The sequence below is a fragment of the Bubalus kerabau genome, chromosome 18 (genome assembly GCF_029407905.1).
Source record: "Bubalus kerabau isolate K-KA32 ecotype Philippines breed swamp buffalo chromosome 18, PCC_UOA_SB_1v2, whole genome shotgun sequence".
Taxonomy (NCBI): Eukaryota; Metazoa; Chordata; class Mammalia; order Artiodactyla; family Bovidae; genus Bubalus; species Bubalus kerabau.
In genome coordinates, this window is record NC_073641.1 from 33,110,636 (window position 1) to 33,131,598 (window position 20,963).

At 39.7% G+C, this 20,963-nt stretch overlaps 1 protein-coding gene across 3 annotated transcripts in view; it reads left to right on the forward strand.

Annotated features, from left to right (window-relative positions):
• Positions 1-3,021: 3,021 nt before the first annotated feature.
• PAIP1 (poly(A) binding protein interacting protein 1) overlaps positions 3,022-20,963 on the forward strand; it is a 28,614-nt gene continuing 10,672 nt past the window's right edge. The window contains exons 1-6 of one of the 3 annotated variants that reach the window (XM_055555273.1): positions 3,022-3,176; positions 4,484-4,653; positions 13,400-13,585; positions 15,727-15,839; positions 18,361-18,472; positions 19,920-20,045. In XM_055555273.1, coding sequence (XP_055411248.1) covers positions 4,555-4,653; positions 13,400-13,585; positions 15,727-15,839; positions 18,361-18,472; positions 19,920-20,045 — 636 coding nt within the window. In that variant the 5' untranslated portion in view covers positions 3,022-3,176; positions 4,484-4,554. Of the gene's footprint in view, positions 3,177-3,502; positions 3,895-4,483; positions 4,654-13,399; positions 13,586-15,726; positions 15,840-18,360; positions 18,473-19,919; positions 20,046-20,963 lie in introns of those variants that run through there. The other 2 variants (XM_055555272.1, XM_055555271.1) reach the window with 2 other exon arrangements.

Below are 20,963 nucleotides of genomic sequence, written 5' to 3' on the forward strand. Positions count from 1 at the left end.
AACTAACAGAAGATAGATACAGAGATGGCTACAATTTATAATGCGGAATTGGCTTATGTGATTATGGAGGCTGAGGAGTCTCATGATTTACTGTCCGCAAGCTGGAAAACAACGAAAGTTAGTAGTGTAATTCTAGCCCAAGTCCGAAGGACTAAGAATCAGAGCAACAGCTATGTAACAAATTCATTCATGTTTGTCCCCAGGTCCACTTTTCCTATACCATAACAGTAAATAGGCAGAAGGCAAAGGACAACGCCAAAGCCTTTGACTGTGTGGATCACAACAAACTGTGGAAAATTCTTAAAGAGATGGGAATACCAGACCACCTGACCTGTCTCCTGAGAAATCTGTATGCAGGTGAAGAAGCAACAGTTAGAACTGGACATGGAACTAAAGACTGGTTCCAAATTGGGAAAGGGGTATGTCAAGGCTGTATATTGTCACCCTGCTTATTTAACTTATATGCAGAGTCCATCATGCTCCATGTGCTCCAGGCTGAATGGAGCACAAGCTGGAATCAAGATTGCCTGGAAAAATATCAATAACCTCAGATATGCAGATGACACCACTCTTATGGCAGAGAGCAAGAAAGAACCAAAGAGCCTCTTGATGAAAGTGAAAGAGGAGAGAGAAAAAGTTGGGTTAAAACTCAGCATTCAGAAAACGAAGATCAAGGCATCCAGTCCCATCACTTCATGGCAAATAGATGGGGAAACAATGGAGACAGTAACAGACTTTATTTTTTTAGGCTCCAAAATCACTGCAGATGGTGACTGCAGCCAGGAAATTAAAAGACACTTGCTCCTTGGAAGAAAAGCTATGACACACCTAGACAGCATATTAAAAAGCAGAGACATTACTTTGCCAACAAAGGTCCGTCTAGCCAAAGCTATGGTTTTTCCAGTAGTCACGCATAGATGTGAGAGTTGGACTATAAAGAAAGCTGAGCACTGAAGAATTGATGCTTTTGAGTTGTGGTGTTGGAGAAGTTTCTTGAGAGTCCTTTGGACTGCAAGGAGATGAAACCAGTCAATCTTAAAAGAAATCAGTCTTAAATATTCATTGGAAGGACTGATGCTGAAGCTGAAACTCCAATACTTTGGCCACTTGATGCCAAGAAGAGACTCATTGGAAAACACCCTGATGCTGGGAAAGATTGAAGGCAGGAGGAGAAGGGGACAACAGAGGACAAGATGGTTGGATGGCATCACCAACTCAAGGGACATGAGTCTGAGCAAGCTCCAGGAGTTGATGATGGACAGGGAGGCATGGTGTGCTGCAGTCCATGGAGTCGCAGAGTCGGGAAGAGCAACATCTAAATTATCTAACTTATCTAACAAAAGGGGCTATAAAGATAACCTGATTTCACCATGGATGCAGAATAGCCTCATTCTCAGATAAGAAAGTCTTAGATATGGAAAAGGAACTAGCCATCAAGTTCTAAGGGGAGAAAAGAGGGGTGAATGCAAACAAAAGTCTGGGACAGGATTGGATCAGCTACCTTGGTGGAACATACAGGATAATTCTGTTGTTGAGCATAGAGTTTGTGGGGCTTTCCTACACAATAGAAAAGTCCAGGCAAGAAGTGACGATCACCTAAAAGAATGAATTTTTATGTTATCGGCATTATCTCATCTAATTTTGAAATTGTAATCTTGTCTTTGTGATATATACTTAGTGCTACAGGATACTTTTTATTTCATAGCTGAGGAAACTGAGGCTCAGAGAAGCTAAATCCCTTACTTACCCAAGGCCACCCAGGCATTAAGGGTCTAAATCAGGATCCAAACCAAACTTCTGGCCTACTTTGAACCTTACATTCTTTCTCAGCACCGAGGAACCACACTTTTTGCTGGCTTCCATCCCTGACATATTTTTGCCAACAATCAACAGTGTTAAACATTTATTCATGATTGCCTTCATTAGGGCTTTACAGGTGGCTCAATGATAAAGAATCTGCCTGCCAATGCAGGAGATGAAGGAGATGTGGGTTTCATCCCTGGGTTGGGAAAATCCCCTGGCAGAGGAAATGGCAACCCACTCCAGTGTTCTCCCCTGGAGAATCCCATGGACAGAGGAGCCTGGTGGGCTATATAGTCCATGGGGTTGCACAGAGTGGACAGGACTGAGAATGCACGCCTTCATCAGAGCTATTTTCCTCCTTCATTTAGGTGAAGATGTCAATGTTTTCTTTATTAGCAAGAAGAAATTGTTAACAGGTTTCTTTTTTCCTAACAAATGATTCTCAAGATGACAAAATAGAAAAACATTAAGCCTTGCTTAAAATACAGGGCTACAATCAATTTGTGAAGATGTTTCAATTTCATACTGAAAAAATCATTTTTTTATCCTTTTTATTACTTACATTATTCTCTCATTTGGCTTTAGCACCATCAGAGCTGGTTTTTAAAAAACAATAATTTACACATAAATAATGGATAGAAATTTGTTGTGCAGTGCAGTAGCAACTAGCCTCAGAGGGCTACTGAACACTTCAAATGGCTTCATCCTAAGTGAGATATGCCAGAAGCCTAGAATACACATTGGATTTTGATTAGTATGAAAAAAATTTCAATATCTTTATTAATTACATGTTGGAATGATACAATTTGGAATCTACTTGTTTAAGTAAATGATATTATGTAAATTAATTTCACCTGTTTCTTTTCACCCGCATAAGGTGCATTCTAGAAAATTTATAATTATGTAAGTGGCTTGCATTTGTGGCTCATATTTTGATTAGACAGCACTGGCAGAAGATGAAAAAGAGAGGCGTTTCATTGAAAGGTAGTGTATTTTCTTAAAATTTCTGGAGGGTAAGAGAAAAGAGAAGAGAGTAAAGCTTGGTCATACTGTGACCTACTGTGATAAACACCTACAGTGAATTGAGAGGAGCGGGGGTGGGAGGCGTATTTCGATTCTCTTCTTCCTCCTTCCCCCGCAGCTAACGTAGCAGGTGGCAGACGAGCTTCCACTGCCCGGCTGCCCGCCAGTCCTCGGGTCTCGCCGGCGCCCGCACATTGAACACACCTGCGCGCCTCCGGAAGGTGCGCGTCCGCGAACCCTGGCGCCGGCTCCACGCCCCCTCCCCCCCGTAATTTATTTATTTCCTGGCCTCAACCGTCAGTCTCGCACTTCTCTCCCGAGAACCATCGCGCAGGCCGGGCCTAGCAGGGGTAAGCGCCCCGGTCAGCCCCCCGCCTGGCCCCCGCGGCCTAGGCGCCGCTCGCCGGACCGCCTGCTGGGCCGCGGCTGTCCGCCCGCCCGCCGCGAACGGGAGGAGCCGAGGCCGGCGCGCCCTGGGCCTCCGGGCCGCGGGGGGCCGCTGTGACCCGCCTTCGCCCCCGCCGCGCCGGAGGCGGGGGAGCCAGATTTGGGGGGAGAATCGGAAAGCCGAGGCTAGCCGCGGGGGGCGGGCGCTCCGAAGCGGCGGGTTCGGCGAGTGCTTTAGCTGCCGTCCGCTCCGCCCGCCCGAAGCGCCGAGGAGCCTAGCGGAGACCCGCCGCCCTCCTCCTCCATGAGGCCTGAGTGAGCGCCGCGGCGAGAGCCGGTCCGCGGCGCCTCCCCTCGTGTCCTCTCCTGAGCGCAGCAGCAGCGGCCCCCGGAGGAGGAGGAGGAGCATGTCGGACGGTTTCGACCGGGCCCCAGGTGCTGGTCGGGGCCGGAGCCGGGGCCTGGGCCGCGGAGGGGGCGGGCCTGAGGGCGCTGGTTTCCCGAACGGAGCGGGGCCTGCTGAGCGGCCGCGGCACCAGCCGCCGCCGCCGCCTCAACCCAAAGCTCCGGGCTTCCTGCAGCCGCCGCCGCTGCGCCAGCCCAGGACGGCCCCGCCGCCAGGGGCCCAGTGCGAGGTCCCCGCCGGCCCCCAGCGGCCTGCCCGGCCCGGGGCGCTCCCAGGTACGGAGCCGCTCTAGGGGACCCCGTCCTCCTGGGCCAACGCTTCCCCCACCACGGCCCTCCGCGCGCCCCTGAGAAGGGAGGCGCGCTGTCCCCTCTTTACACCCCAATTCCCTGAGAGCGTTCCCCGAAGGGCCCGGTTGTTTCGGGGTAGGGACGGGCCCAGAACCGGGTTTGGAAGGTGGCCGCCGGAATCCTTTGTGCTTCCCGGCGGGGGGAGGGGCCCGTGGCGCCCTCTGAGTTCTGCTGTCCCGGGAGGAAGTAAAATTCGCCTCCCCTTCCCAGCCCCCGAGGGGGAGGCCTGAGGCGGGCACCCACCTCTTTTTAACCGACTCTTTAGAAAAGAAAAAAGGAAAAATAAGCCCTCACGTGTTTATTTAGAAAGCAGTATGTTCATAAAATGATTAAAGCAAGTCTATTGTTCCTTTTTCAGGCTCTCTGCAGCTATCCTGGCGATAACCTTAAATTTCGTGATGGTTCTTTTTTGACTTAGAAACCAGTCTTGCTCAGATGGCTTTTCCGTATATGTAAGTTATTATCCAAAGGAATGAAAGCATCTGACACCAATTTTTTTTTCCCCCTTTCTCAGAACAAACGAGGCCCCTGAGAGCTCCATCTAGTTCGCCGGATAACATCCCACAGCAGAATTCGGAGTCAGCAATGGCTAAACCCCAGGTGGTTGTAGCTCCTGTATTAATGTCTAAGCTGTCTGTAAACGCCCCTGAATTCTACCCATCAAGTTATTCTTCTAATTATACAGTAAGTACACCTTTTTACTATAATTTAATGTTACTGGAAGAATGTGGTTATTACATCATTTATCAGTATGCTGGCGTGCTTTCTGTACCTCACGTAAAAACATGAATGTATTGAAATCATGAGGAAACAAAAGTGATTCAGGAATGTATTTATTATATTCGAGGTAGTTATTACAGTCAAGGTACCAGAACATAAGCTTGAGAGTAGAGAGTCTTGTCTATTTTGTTCATTGCTGTATTTCCACCATCTATAGTTTAATAAATTTACAGTGGTCAAGGACATCTTCAGTTTATAAAACTGAAGTCTGTGTCCTGACTTTATGGACGACCTATAGAATAGTGGCCTGGAAAAGTTAATTTTTAATTTGATTTTAGCGGGACAGCTGGATATTCACTGGTAACTTTAGGGTAAATTAAACTGGTTTTCCTGCGGGCTAATTGTGGTAGGTGTTTGAATGTTAAGTACACATCTGGGCTCTGTTAATGTTAAAATAGAAGTGTTTCTGGTTCTAATTAACGGTTATACAGAAATGTAGGGACTTTTGATAAAGTGTTTAGGTATAAACAACTTCTTCCAGATTCATCTTTGTCAATAATATAAATGTTAGAAATTGGTGTCACCTAAATATCAAGAGAAAACAATCAAGCATGGTTGGGATACAAAGAAAAGAATTGTTGTGATAGTAAATGCATAGCAATTGATTGTAGATAAATAGGGCAGGGACCATTCTGGATTGAAGAAATGATAATACTTTAGCATAAGTCCTGTCTCGCCTGTTCATTTTTTAACATGTAAGTATGCGGAATAGTGTAACTTAGGTTTAGCTGAGAGTTTCACGATGTGAAAATACTTGGGCATCCAGATAATGAAAAGGAACGTTATCACCATCCCCACAGCCCACTCTGTCTCCTAATCATTACTGCTCTCCAAAGTCAAAGTCGCTCAGTCCTGTCTCGACTCTTTGTGACCCCATGGACTATACAATCCATGGAATTTTCCAGGCCAGAATACTGGAGTGGGTAGCCTTTCCCTTCTCCAGGGTATCTTCCCAACCCAGGGATTGAACCCAGGTCTCCTGCATTGCAGGCAGATTCTTGACCAGCTGAGCCACAAGGGGAGTCCACTGCTCTCCAAAGGTAACCACTATTTTGATCTAACAGTAATTTTGCTTCTGTTCAAAATTCATAAAAATGGAGTCTCATAGAATGTACTATTCTCTTTTCATTCAACATCAGAATTAATCAGTATTGCAGCATGTTACTGGAGGTGATTTATTCTCGTGGCAGTCCACTGTGTGAATATTTGTTGATGAACATTTGGTTGGCTTTCACAGTCGGGCTATTATGTTTGGGGCTGCTGTTCTTGTCCATGTCTTGGTGGATATTTGCCCTGGTTTGTGTTTGGTATATATCTAGGAGTGGAGTTGTTGGGATATACGGTAGCTAGGTTTAGTAAAGACTTCTGAATACTTTTCCAAAAAGACTGATTCCAGTGTATTCATTGAGTACCATATGGTTTCCAGGTAGTTTAATTCCTTATCAGCACTTGGTATTTGCTATTTTAAGTTTAGCTATTCCGGTGGGTGTGTGTCATCTTTTTTAATTTGAAAAGTCCCTGATCAACTAATGGTAGCACACCTTGTTTGTTGCTTTGGGGGAGAGAGTTAGAGGGACTTTACTTCCATATTTGATAGAAGGTATAGGAGAACTTTTTATTCCATATTTTAGAAACTTCATGCATCTTAGACTGCATTAGGAAAGAGCTTTGGGGCTGGAGAGGGGAAAGTACAGGCATAGCAGGAAGAGCAGTTGACTTGGGGTGGAATGGGCCATCAATCATGTAAAGTAGAAATGAGAGCAGCTTGGATTCTTGCCCCAAAACTGTTTTTGGCTTAGAGAAGAAAGGAACCATTTGAGAGCTTTGAGTAGCTGAGTAACTTAAGGATACTTACCTTAACAGCCACAAATGGTTTCTCATTTGTTTGCTTTCCCAGTGATTTGGGCTGTTTCATGGTGAGAGGAATGTAGTTTTTTCATAATTCTCTACCAGCTAGTTTCTTAAATAGTTCAAGTGACTCCCTGAGAGCAGTGTATTGAGCCATGTTAGTCGACTTCTTTGAGCCATTGCCATCTTTTTGGCACTTCTTAATCTCTTGTATATCAGCTCCAGCTTGGCTCTGTTTGTCAGAGCAGACTGCAGACTGGAAGCCCTGTCGGCATGGCTCACATGTTGCCTGCAGGTGTGTCGTCTTTGGCCCTGAGTATTTTTTAAAGGGGGGCTTTATAATTTACCAGTACTTATATTAGATACTGCAAAGCTGATTTTTTTTTTTTTTTTTTTTTGAGGTTTCTTTGAAATCATAAGATCTGGCCATACTGGACTGCTATTTTGATAGAGCAAATGTTGGCTGGAGCTGAATAGAGGCAGCCCCTTTAGATGGTGTGTAAGCTCTAATTTGCTCACCGGCTTACTTCATTTGCCTGTAATCCACCTGGATTCTATAGGCATTCAAGCTTGCTGAGTGCGTGCGTGCTCAGTCATGTCTGACTCTTGGCGACCCCACGGACTGTAGCCGGCCAGGCTCCTCTGACTTTGGGATTTCCCAGGCAGGAATACTGGAGTGGGTTGTCATTTCCTTCTCCAGGGCTCAAACCAGGGTCTCTTGCATTGCAGGCAGATTCTTTACTGTCTGAGCCACCAGGGAAGCCCCAAGAATGAGTCCGGCTCATATCAAAACTTTAAGGACTAGACACAGAACGGGGGACGTGCCCATCAGAGCACCCACAGGGCTACCCAGGAATCAAACCTGAATCTTTTGCATCTCGTGCATTGTCGGCGGATTCTTTACCATTTCGCCACCTGGGAAGCTTGCTACTCCTGCCCTGATATATCATTCTCTGGCCTTAGTCTTTTACCCTCTGTCAAAGCTAAGAGTTTTTCTCAGTCACAGAATAGCAATATCCTTGATTTTTCCCCTGAGTCTTAGGATAAAGTCGGATTATGAGAGAAGCTTTTCCTGACACTAACCATAATCCAGAGTTAGCTGTATTCATTCACTTCTTCAGAAAATAATTGAATACTTAACCATGAATCAAGGGCTGGGGATACAGCAGTGGATAAAAAGTTCTTATCTTTGTAGAGCCTGTATTCTAGTGGTCTCCTGGCTGGATTTCCAGAAATTCCTTGAATCTTCCTTTGTTGTACACGTGAGAAGCTATTGCTTGATATCCTTGAGCAGGATCTGCTCTCAAGAATGCATGTGTTTTACATTTTTTACGATAGTCTTTTACTGTGCTTTCATAACCTTTCTAAAACTCTAGGTCCTTTTATCTTCAAACCTTCCTTTAATCTCACTGCTAGAATCTTCTTGATATGCCTTCTTACCAATGAGTTGCCGTGTCCATCTATTCCTGGCCATTGCTTTTTCTCAGGTAAACTACTACATCTTAAATATTTAATCACGGTTCACTTATGAGAACCAAAAATTCCACATAGGAGTTGATAAATTATTTACTAAGAGACAAAATCCCCCACCCTCCCCAACATACACAAAAAATCCCAGCTTTTTCTGAGAACATCCTCCAAGTTACTGCCCAGTTTTTCTTGCCTTTTAATAGTGACATTCTTCAAAGGAAAAATTGTTCACTGTTGTCACTACTTTACTCCTCACTGACCATTGAAACCTCTGCAGACTGATCCTCTTAATTGTACTATTTTTGTGACAGCTGAGGTTTTTATTTTAAAATTGATTGTCCTCTTAACTCTCATCTAAATAGACTTCTTGAACACTGTGTGATCTGTAAGGTTGACCTCCTGGTGTAGGTCCTGAGCAAGGTGCCAAGGGTACATTTTAAGTCTTTCAAAATTTCCTCCTTTTTAAGAACTGAATATTTATGATACTAATCTTGTCTTAAATTTTTCTCTCTTCACATAGTTTTGATTACCAGGACTGCAACCATCATTGTCTCAGATTTGAACCAATGAAATTATTCTACAGCATTTGCTCCTATGAGCACCTCTCCTCATTTACCTTTTCCTTTGGCTTCTGTGGCAGTTCTTCATCCTTCGAATTTTCAGACCATTCCTCCTCTACTCAGACTGCAGGCTCTGAGAATTGTCTTTTTTCTGTTTTATTACTTCTCTTGATGATACTACGTGTCTCCTAGAATCTGACCATCACATACCTGCTTGCTGATAACTCTGGAATCTAATTCTTCCTCTCAACTCCAGGCTTATGTTTCCATTTGTTTTGCCCTCTTCTGAGGATTGCACATTCAAACTCAAGAACAAAGAAAAATTCATGTTTTGCAAACCTTTGCTTACATTTTTATATTCTAACTAACTGCTCAGGCTACAAGCTTGTATGGTGTATGACTCACTTTCCTCTTTCACACTCTTGCCCGCTTTTGATCAAGTTAACTAAAATAGTCTTGACTGTTCACGTAAGTGTCTGATCATTTTCTTTTGTTCCCACTGCTTTGGTTAGGGGCTTCTCTCTTGACAGTGTATTCAAAGTACCTATGATGTTCCTACTAATCTCTTGTCACAGAATTCTAAGAAAAATAAAACTTAAATATTCCTCAACTTGGAAGCCATTTGACTTTACATTAAAGACTGAAGAAATTTATACTTTAAAAAAATCTGGTACTAGAGAACTAACACAGGCTTTGATTCCAACATTGGAGTGCTCATCTGTTCAGAATACTCTGTGCCTCCCTTTTCCCTTTGTGAAACAGCAGGCTTTGAATCCCCTGTTCAGCTCTATTCAGAACAGCTCTGTTTTCCTCTTTTACTTTCACATTTCAGATTCCCTTAAAAGAGTAATGCTTATTTGGGGAAAAAAAACAAAAAACAAAAACTGAAGTCAGTGTTCTAACCTGCATTTTGCTTCAACGAATAACATTTGATAAGAACAGTTAGGAAATCAATACCATTAGCTGGGAGATTTCCTGCTTTTCATTGTCATTAATAGTAGGATACCACAAATGTGTAAATTTTAAATTGCATATCAAAATCTTAAAACTAGTTTTTAATTGTAAAACTCACATATGTTTGTAGTTAACATTAAGTAATTATTTAATATAATGCATTTGTAATGCTTAACCACTTTCACAATTTCATAATAAAGTCAGTGCCGTACCAAATTGCTTCAGTCATGTCCAAGTCTTTGCGACCTACAATCTTGATGGACTGTAGCCTGCCAGGCTTCTGTCCATGGGATTCTCCACAAGAATACTGGTGTGGGTTGCCATGCCCTCCTCCAGGGGATCTTCCCAACCCAGTTATCTAACCCACGTCTCCTGTGGCTCCTACATTATAGGCGGACCCTGAGCCTCAAGGGAAGCCCTAAAGAGTGAGTATTTATAATTGTTTCCTCACTCCATAGATAACTTACCCTTTGTTTGTCTTTACAGAAATTTTCATTGCCTATAGCTAAGAGTTAAATAGTATGAAAATATGGTTCTGTATTCTTTTAATTTGCTGTGTTGACAGTATTTCTGTATTGATACTTGGCTTTTCAGTGGCTATATGATATTTTATCATGTGGCTATAAGGTAACATACTTAACCAATTCTTTGAATTGTTAGATGAATTTTTGGCAACTTACATGTAATTAAAAAAAAAGTTTATAAATAAGTAAACTTATGTGTCAAAATTGGGTTATAGGCCTTTGATTTTTTTGGAGTATAGCACAGAAGTTAAAAGCATAGACTTTGTTCTGTGCTCAATTCTTAATAACTTATGTCTATAAGAGCTATATGAGCATGCACAGATTACTTGAGTTGGTACAACATCCTTCCTTGCCTAAACCCACCCTAACCCCAACCCCTGCTTGGTTTTTTCACTGCCTCTTGAACTGGTCTTAGTGTGGTCCCCAAACCCCACAAGATGTCCCCATTTGCCTCATGGATCGCATTAGCAACTGCCTTATCCTCAGTTTGTGTATTCTGGCATCTCTTAAAGGTATTAGGCAAATGCATATCTCCTTAGAGCCTGTATACTTCTTGTCCTCCTTGCATAAAATCTTTCCTCAGATATTTGTGTTGCTGGTTTTGGGGTTTGTTGTTTTGCTTTTTCTTTCTCAGTTCGGATATTAACTGTTCGGAATTCTTCCCTGACAGTTTTTTCCACTATATCTCAATATCTGAAAAGTGTCTGTCATTATGAAATATAAGCCCAAGAGAGGAAGGAGGACTTTGTCTCCTTTATCCATGATGTGGCAGTATTCCCAGCACCTAGAGCAGTCAAGTAAGCATTAACACTCAGATGGTTTTGAATGAGCAACATGATATATTTGCAACTGGTGGCTATTAGTTTATTGATAGAGGACCATCCTAGGTACCAACAAGTGTAGTTGATCATTCTCCTTTCTGGATGCTTTTTACACTTTAGCTCCTTTAGGTGTGAGAACATGGCTGTTGTATTTGGAATGTGTTTCAGTATTTTCCTAGAAATTTAAAATTTGTTGAACACTTAGTGCCTTACTGTGTGCTGGTCCAAGGGCTTTTACTGATTAACTCACTTAACTCATTAACTCATGTAATTCTGTCACACAGCTGTAATGTTTATGACTCATGAATTTGAATTTCATCAACACTGATACTTACTTTATCTTGCAGTACAGTTACTTAATTTGGATTCAAGTGTGTAATCAGATAGACATTTAAAGTATGCAAGTTTCCCTGCTCTTCTGCTCAGTGAACCCTGTCTGAGCACTATAGGCACCATGCTCTGCTCTTCCTGCCTCTGCTCTTAAATCCTGAGTCCTCTTACAGTACCTGCAGTAGGTCATGTTAAATATCACTGTAGTGTCTAGAAGTATAAAAAAATTATGCAACATGGCCTCTAAATGGTGGTCAGCTTAAGAATAGTGGTCAATACCAGCAGTGTTTGTCTTCTCACTAAGATTATACATCCAGCTTCAACATGGGGCTTTCCTAGGGCAAATTCTGACTAGGTATGATTTTTTTTTTTTTTTTTTTTTTCCTTCCTTACTTTACTCACTGACTTTGGAACTTAACTCCTTCATAAAATGCTTCCATACTGTAGTCATAATTGTTTCATGTGGTTTCTCATTTTGACCTCTTTTGGAAAGGGGTAAATTTTATCAAGCTGCATAGTTATTGGATTTCCCTGGTGGCTCAGATGGTAAAGAATTTGCCTGCAGTGCAGGGGACCCACGGGTTCAATCCCTAGGTTGGGAAGATTCCCTGGAGAAGGTAATGGCTGTCCACTCCAGTGTTGTTGCCTGGAGAATCCCATGGACAGAGGAGCCTGGCAGGCTACAGTCCCTGGGATTAGAGTCAAGACATGACTGAGCGACTAACACTATCACTTTCATGGACTAAAAAGCAAAACAAAAACAAAACAGATGATGAAGCAGACATCAGTCAACTTTTGGGCTTCCCTGGTGGCTCAGCTGGTGAAGAATCCGCCTGCAATGCAGGAGACCTGGTTTTAATCCCTGGGTTGGGAAGATCCCCTGAAGAAGGAAATAACTCTCAAGTAAACTTCAGAATGCTTTAAGTGGTATTCCAGACATTGTGAACATAAGGATTGATACTCAGATCTGTTATCTTTTGCACCAGTCACCCTACTCAACATTCTGCCATTATTTAAAATGCTGGAAACTAATAAAGGTGATAGTGGTTAAAAAAAAAAAAAAAACTTTATTGGGAGTATAGTTGATTTACAATGTTGTTAGTTTCAGCAAAGTGAACCTGTTGTACATATATCTACTTTTTTAGATTGTTTTCTCATAGCTCTTTACAGAGTATTGAGTAGAGTTGCTTTTGCAATACAGGAGGTCCTTAAATTATGTGTTTTGTATACAGTAGTATGTATATGTCAGTCCCATTCTCCATAAGTTTTTTTTTCTATGTGACTCCCATTTCTGTTTTGGAAATAAATTCGTGTCATTTTTCAAAGACTTGATTGTGCATATAAGCGATCATCATATGACCTTTGTCTTTCTCTGACTTATTTTGATAATCTCTAGGTTCATCCATTATTTTCTTTTTTACGGCTGTATATAAGTACCACATCTTTATCCATTCATCTGTCGATGGACATTTAGGTTGCTTCTGTGTCTTGGCTGTTGTAAATAGTGCTGCTGTGAACATTGAGATGATAGTGATATTAATTGGAAACTTGCTACGATCAAGATTGGCTGGACACAGCAGCCAGAAAGTCTCTTACCACTGTACACTATATTTTGTAGTCATTTAAACTATATATATTTTTCTATCTTTGGAGATTGACAGATGACAAACTTTTTTTTCCAATATAGAAATTGTTGAATGTCTACAAGGAAAGAGAATGGTATATGAATGCCCATGGCCTCAATAGTTAACTACATGTGGCCATTCTTGTTTCTATATCTCTGGTCCCTCTCCCCCTTCCATTTTGAAACAAATCCTGAATCTTATTATTAACTCTTAATTTTGATATTGGGTCTTACAGTGAAATATTGGTTTAAACTTCACTTCTCAGTAATCTTGTAAATCTGCCAGAGGTGGGAAGACAGTTCTCTACCCAGCTAGATGGAGCCCTTCTGTTACCACATTTTGGCTGTTGGGCAAGGAAAAAGTGGACTGAACTTTTTGAAGAAAATAACATATTTTATCAGGTTAAAGATTCTTAAAAATACCATTTGAGCTAGAGACATTCCAATTTAAAGCTGCCTCATGTTTATTTTAGCTAGTTGCATGGATTAATTTTTTCTCTTTTAACCTTTGACCTATAGGAATCCTATGAGGATGGCTGTGAGGATTATCCTACTTTATCAGAATATGTTCAGGATTTTTTGAATCATCTTACAGAACAGCCTGGCAGTTTTGAAACTGAAATTGGACAGTTTGCAGAGACCCTGAATGGCTGGGTTACAACAGATGATGCTTTGCAAGAACTTGTGGAACTCATCTATCAACAGGTAGGTTGGCTGACTGCATGCACGCTCATTGAACAGCTGCCCTGATGGTGGAAGATGGTGGCTGCTCCTTGAGGGGAGCCAGGTTCACGTTCACCAGCCTCGACATGCCTTGACTGTTTATGGTTCATGCGAGCTTTTAAGTCTCTTGTACAAAATTTCTGTAGTTAGAGATCCAGGATTGTAGCCAAGGCTCTGTACAGGCATTTGGAAGGAGTTTTGGACACTTAGGAAGACACTACATGAATGTCTTGCTTTTTTCCAAACCCCTGTTTTATAAGAATCTGCCATTATTGGAGTAGGGGAGAAAAAGTCATGGGAGAACTTTTTTGCCTCGTAAATGATTCTTTATTAAAAAAAAAAAAAAAAGACTATAAACACTGACTTGAATCTTAACGTTACTGCTTGTCTTTAAAATTTTCAAGGATTTTTAATTCCTTAAAAAATGTCAGTCTAGGTTATTTACACAGAGTTTAGTTTTAATCTTAGCATATTGGTCATTGATACGTTAATGGTATTTTAAGGGGGAAAACATTGTACTCAATTTTGAAGATAAATCTAAGGTCAGTGAATGAGACTGGCCAAAAACAATAGGAGGTAAGTGCCGCCCAAGGTTATATTTCTTTTTAAGTCATTGCTGAAGGAGCAGCTCTAACTTGGATATATGAAAGGGTGACTGACTTATGATAGCAGGTCATTTTTTTTTTTTTAACTGAGTGTTTCATTTGACTATTTTTCCAGTTTGTTCTCAATTGTTTCTAGACTCCAGTATAACCTGGCCAGTTCTTAGATTTTTTTTTTTTAAATGCCTGAGCTTTTAGGAAAATAGAACTGCTCTGTTTGTCCTGAATCCTACTTTTGACATGAAAACTGTTCATCTTCCTTGGTGTGAAACTAGTAAGAAATATGTAAACTCATATCATGGAGCATGGAGATAAAAAGATTAAAACCTTTTTAGCAGAAAGAGTTAAAATTGGTTGTCAGTGGAAGTAAAGTTGAGGTATAGCAGGGATGCAGGAAACTTTAATGACCAATTTTGTTGTCTTTAAATTTACTTTAAATTTTAAGAGCAAAGGCAGTGCCAATAATGGAAAAAGTATAAAATTTGAATTTTAAGTCTTTTGTGGTACCAGATACACATATATGAATGTCAGTACAATCAGTCTTTCTTCCTAGATGAGAAATGTACAGGGTCCTATGTGAGCAGGGAAGTAATTAGAAATAAAATGTTCTAATTATAAAGTACTTCATGCCTGGCAGTGCTAAAGACTTGACCTGTAGTTAACTCACTTAATCCTTGGTGGTTGTAACATACTACGTTTATCACCATTTTATACATAGCTTAACAGAGCTTACATGACTTAAGGTCACACATGCATAAGTAGACCCACCGTAGGGTTGGAGGGGCATTCAGGCTGTTTGTTATATCTAAACCCTGGTTAACTACTGCCTTGAGATAAGTCCCTTAATGTGTGTGCTCTGCTGTTCTTTAAAAACTGCAGTGAAGATAAGCTTCCTGAGTACTTCTTTGGCTATATCACCCAGTCTTTGATATTCAGTGTTTTTCCATTGTCTTATTAAAAATATTTTATTTCTTTTGATTTTCTCTTTACCTTGAGTGTTGGGAGTGTTGCTGAAATGTTAACGTTTTGCATAATGTATCTTAATTACCTCTATAGGAATCAAAACTGAAGCTCAGGGAGGTTTAGTAATGTCCAGGGTCACAAATGTCCAGGCCTGTCTTGTTTTGGGCTAGATGCCAAAGATGGTGCCATCCTATTCCTGAAAGATACCTCTGATCAATAGTTCCACAAATACTCTTCATAATTGGCACTATGCAACTGGGTACCTGTACATATTTTATGCAGAAATGAGCAAAGAGATTATCTGTTTGCTTTCTGCTAATCTCGGGTAAATGATGGGGAGAGCTTGCCTTAATGTTTTTCTTTGTATTGATTCTGGTTCTTGGTGTAAGTTTGGGAGAGAGAGTTAATTTCCTTATGCCTAACAATCATAAATGACTTGTACCTTTCTGTATAGTACTGAAGGTAGGAATGTTTTTTCTCTTTAGAAAATTGTTGTAAAGTGTTTGCATTAATGACTTGATGTATCTGTGTCATACAAAACTTTTTTCTTTTTGAAAGGCCACATCTATCCCCAATTTCTCTTACATGGGAGCACGGCTCTGTAACTACCTGTCCCATCATCTGACAATTAGCCCACAGAGTGGCAACTTTCGCCAATTGCTACTTCAAAGGTCAGTGTGAATGTATGAGAGTGAAGGAGAACTCCTCCTAAACATGCTAGAATTTGACCATTCTTCTTGCTAAGATTGAGCTTCACAGGAAGTTGCTGGGAAGAATAGGGCAGACATTCTTATTTTTGAATATAGTATTAAAAGTTTATACTCATATATAGCAGTCTTTTTTCGGTAATGGTCTCTGCCTTTGGTTTTGTGCCTGGAAGGGCCTTTTCTTTTTCCAAGATCTTAAAAATGGTCATTTTATGTATTTCTTTGTACTTACTTTTGGCTTGAGTAAGGATCTAATTTCACTTACTGCACACATTGAACCAGTTTTTCCCATACTACATTTTTGAATGATCCATTCCTTATTGACTAGAAGTGCTACCTTTATTGCACTACATCCTTACATTTGGGTTGATTCTGGACTTGAATTATATTCTGTTCATTACTTTTTCTCTTCCTGATTTATTACCACGCTATTAAAAAGCTCTTAATTTTCTCAAAACTAGTCTAATTAGTTCCCTATTTTATGTGTGTGTGTGTGTGTGTGGTCTTTGCTGTTCTGCCATGTTATTTTCTCCAGACTTTAGAATCAGCATGTGAAATTACACAGACCTTGTTAGTATTTATTGATGTTTTGGGATGACATTGAATTTATGAGCTAATACAGGGAAATTTTCTTATAATTTGAGTTTTTTAATCAATAACAAATTGTTTTTGAGTTTATTATAATTTGTCTATTAGCTCTTTGAAAATACTTTTAATGGTTGCAAAGTATTCCATCATGTGGTTAAACTGCACTTTAACAGAATAGATTCCAAAAGTACACTCCAGAGACACTTAAAATTAAGTTTTTGGTGAAGGTGAAACTTCACATACTTTAGTAGAAGACAAACTGTGCTGCTGACGTAACTGGCTAGTTATTTGGGGTGGGGGAAAACAAAGATGGGTTCTTGTCTTACTCTCTACACCAAAATGTATTTCAAATATAAAAAACAGTAAATACTAAGGAAAAACTGACAAAAAAAAATTAGGTTGGCAAAGCCCTTTAAAGTAAGACATAATACCCACAGGCCCTAAAAGAAGATATTAAACTTAATTAAATATAGATTATAAAATTGGGGGGGTCATAATTTATATGAAGTAAATTAAATATAGAGAAATTTGTAACACATGGCAATGAGTCCATTTATTTAATATGAAAAGAGGGGCATCTTAGGAATGAGTAAGAAAAAGGCATGTATTTTAGTAGAAATATTTGGAATGACTCCAGATAGGTGCAGTTTGGGAAAATGTAAATGACAGATTTATAAAAAGATAGCTAATCTACCTAATAATTAAAGAAGTACAAGTTAGAGCTTCTGGGAAGGTGTAAAAGTAGGCATTTGAAGAGGTAGAATGGCAGAAAGGCTTGCTTATCTTCCCTTGTGCTGCTCACCCTTGGAAATGGCCTGAGCCCTCACTCTTGGAAATTCTGATACTAGACTGAAGTTGAGCCTGGGCATGGTTTATAAAGCTCTCCCAAGTGATTCTACTGTGTAGTCACGGCTGAGAACCAGTCTTCTGACTCTTCTGATTATATACCCACTGTGTATGCTTCTCTAGTATTGGCATATGGTCAAAGCTATTAACATGGAGAAATGCTACTCATGTAACAAGCAAAAAGGTAGTAATCTTATTAACTGAAAAATATAGGCATACTTTGAAAAAAAACAAAAACAAAACAAGTTACCTTTACAGCAGTCACCTCTAGGTTGTAATGTCTTTGTTCTTTTTATTTCAAAAAGGTTAAAACTAAAATATAACCATGTGTTGCTTTTATAATTGAAAATCTTTAGCTTAAAGTTTTAGGGTCTTTCCTCTCACCAAGATAATCAGTCATGCACAAGGGTAGGGATTTACATTTGTACATTTGTACATAACTGACGTATATTAATGTATAATCTAGTAGCATTGATAGAACCAAAAGGTCACTTCATCAAAGCTCTTTCCTGAAAAGTCATGACAGGAAGGGCAGACAAAGGAAAGTAGCCAAGGTGCATGGTTAACTGAATTGGCATTAATTAACTGATCCTTTCCATTATTAACCAAAGTATTCTATTTATAGATATCCCAACTTTTTTTCTGATGAATTAATTTAATATGTTTGAAAAGATAACCAACAGTGCTTTCTTGAAAAGCCTAGTGAGACAATAAAATGAGGTGGTGGGTTTTTGTTTTTTTTTTTTAGTGCCAATATACAACAAACCTCATGAAACCTGTGCTGCTGTAACTTGTTACAAACTTGATCTAATAGGCTTATTTTCAACTATTGTTACCAATTTCTTAAAACTAGGAATCATTGTATGAAAGATAATACATATTCTGATCTCTGCAATAGACAGGAACACTTTTATTACAGAAAATCAAAATGTTGGTGCATTGTGCTTGCCTCTGTATTGCTTGTCAACAACCACACTGACAAATGGTTATCTTACTTGATTATTTTTTTTTAAAAAGCAATATGAGATTACAAAAGGTATGTCTTTATTAGATGTCGGACTGAATATGAAGTTAAAGATCAAGCTGCAAAAGGGGATGAAGTGACTCGAAAACGATTCCATGCATTTGTACTCTTTCTGGGAGAACTCTATCTTAACCTGGAGGTGAGTACTTTTCAGTAGTGACAAAGCCTAAGAATATAAATTGATCTCAAGGGATTTGTGTTTACCATAGCCTTTTACAACATTAGGGATGAAATGGGAGAGGAAAAAAGTCTCAGTACCTACTCATGGTAGTTGTGGTGGTAGTTGTTCAGTCGCTAAGTTGTGACTGACTCTTTTGTGACCCCATGGACTGTAGCCCACCAGGCTCCTCTGTCCATGAGATTTCCCAGCAAGAATACTGGAGTGGGTTGCCATTTCCTTCTTCGGGGATCTTCCTGACCCCAGGGATCAAACCCACATCTCCTTCATTGGCAGGCAGATTACTTACCACTAAGCCACCAGGGTCTGTCCTTCAAATGGAATACGTACACCATTCTGTCTTCCTGTTCATGGGAAGGGTGTTGGGAGATGGTTACTAAGCACTTTAAAGTCATTATATACTTTTGGAAAGCCACGGTTTACATGTGATTTTAAGCTTTTGGAATACAGACAATCACACTTTTTTGAATCCTTGTTTCATAAATATTAGCACACTTAGTTTGTTGACTTTCAGATGGTGACTCAAAAGTAGCTTGTCCTACGGAGCACAAAGTTTTGAGTGAAGAGGGGAGAGATTAAAGTTTCTGAAGTTGTTTTTTTCCACCTAACTCACCCTCTGTAGTTCTTTTTGGTCCTATTGTGTGTATTTTCCACATAAACTGTATTTGTATGAAGTCTGCAGCTAAATTGGTGGTATACTTGAGTAAGTATATGCTTGTTGGTAGGCAACATAAGTGCTGAATTACTTTGTAATGGATTTGCTTGTTTTTCTTTTGACTAGTTACTCCCAGGTATAGGTATAGGGTCTTAAAACCCTGATTTGGGGACTTAGTATTGTAAATGCCACTGAAAAGAGACATGAATCTACCATCAAATGTACGTCTCAGTGCATCTAGATCTTTGTCCAGTCTTGTGCCTGATTTACTATCCATTTTTACCACAGCCTTAATTTTTAAAAAAAACTCGTGCCTTAATCTTAGTTTATTTTGGTATTAAGCCAAATAAGAGCACCAATATCAATTGTGCTTTAAATGAATTGTTACTTTAAGAATGCTGTTGAATTTCCTGTGTAGAAATAATAATATGTGTAGGGAGAATGATAAAGATAAACCATGACTCCTGTGCCTATAGTTCTTCAAATCAGAGAGCCGAGATACATGTTCCATTTGATATAAATTAAAGTGTTTTAAAATAGTATAAAAAGCCAAAAAAAAAGCTCTGTGTTCCCCAAAAGATACTAACTTTATACTAGATACTCCTTTATGAAGCAGTAAAATTAAGAGGCTTAAATTATCCTGACCGTGTGTTTGGTTTTAACCTAAAACACTTTATTTTCCAACATTTTGTTAAACCATTTATATATCTGTATTTTGGCATGGTTGCTTTTTCTTTTCTTTTGCCCCAAAAGATTAAAGGGACAAATGGACAGGTTACAAGGGCAGACATTCTTCAGACCGGTCTTCGGGAGTTGCTGAATGCCCTCTTCTCTAATCCTATGGATGACAACTTAATCTGTGCAGTAAAATTACTGAAGGTGGGTTTTACTTATTTTTTTTCTTAAAATTTAAAATGTTTTATCCCTCTAGTGCATAACTTAGAGGAAGGGAAGTACCATACATATACAAATTCAAGATTAAGTTATATAAGTTAAACACTTCTTTATCTCTCGAATTTAAATATTGGAAGAGCAGTATATACTTACTGCTTAATGTAAGCAGCAAAATTTAAAAGTAAAAAATGGAAGTTCTTCACCCTTTCTGTAAAGTCCCTTTTCTTCCTTTCCTCTCTATGTATGCTCTCATAAGATCTTATTCTGTTGTGGTTTGTTTTTTTTTTTTAATCACCCAATGAGAATCTTGGATTTTTCATGGCTCTTTTTTCAGTAGCGTCCTAGTGTTCCATTGTATGCATGCACATTGTTTATCCATTCCGTACTTGAACAGTTATTTTCAGTTTAGCCACTGCAGCACTGTCAGTAATCTTTAATTGTATCTTTATATATGCAGTTGTTTATGTAAGTTAAATTCCTACACATAGATTTGGTGGCTTAAGGAGCATGTATACCTCAATTTGATAGGTAATGCCAAATTTCCCTTCCAAATGCTTATTAACCAGAGTGTATTCCCAGCAACAGTGAACGAGCATACCTCTTTCCCCGTATCCTTAATCAGTGATGGGAGAATCAATCCTAGATTTTATTTTATCATTGTGATGAGTAAAAACCAAAACATTTTAATTTGCATTTCCTTGGTGAAAATCACAAGTGAATTTAAGCTTTTTTTGGTTTATAAGCAATTTTTTTTTCCCCACAGTTTTTGTGAATTACCTGTTTCTATCCTTAACTTTTTCCTGATGAAGTTTGTGTTTTTTAAGTTCTGAGTTTCTATACATATTGGATGTTGTATATATTTAAAAGTGTTCGTTAAAATTTTATACCTATTTTAGTCATACA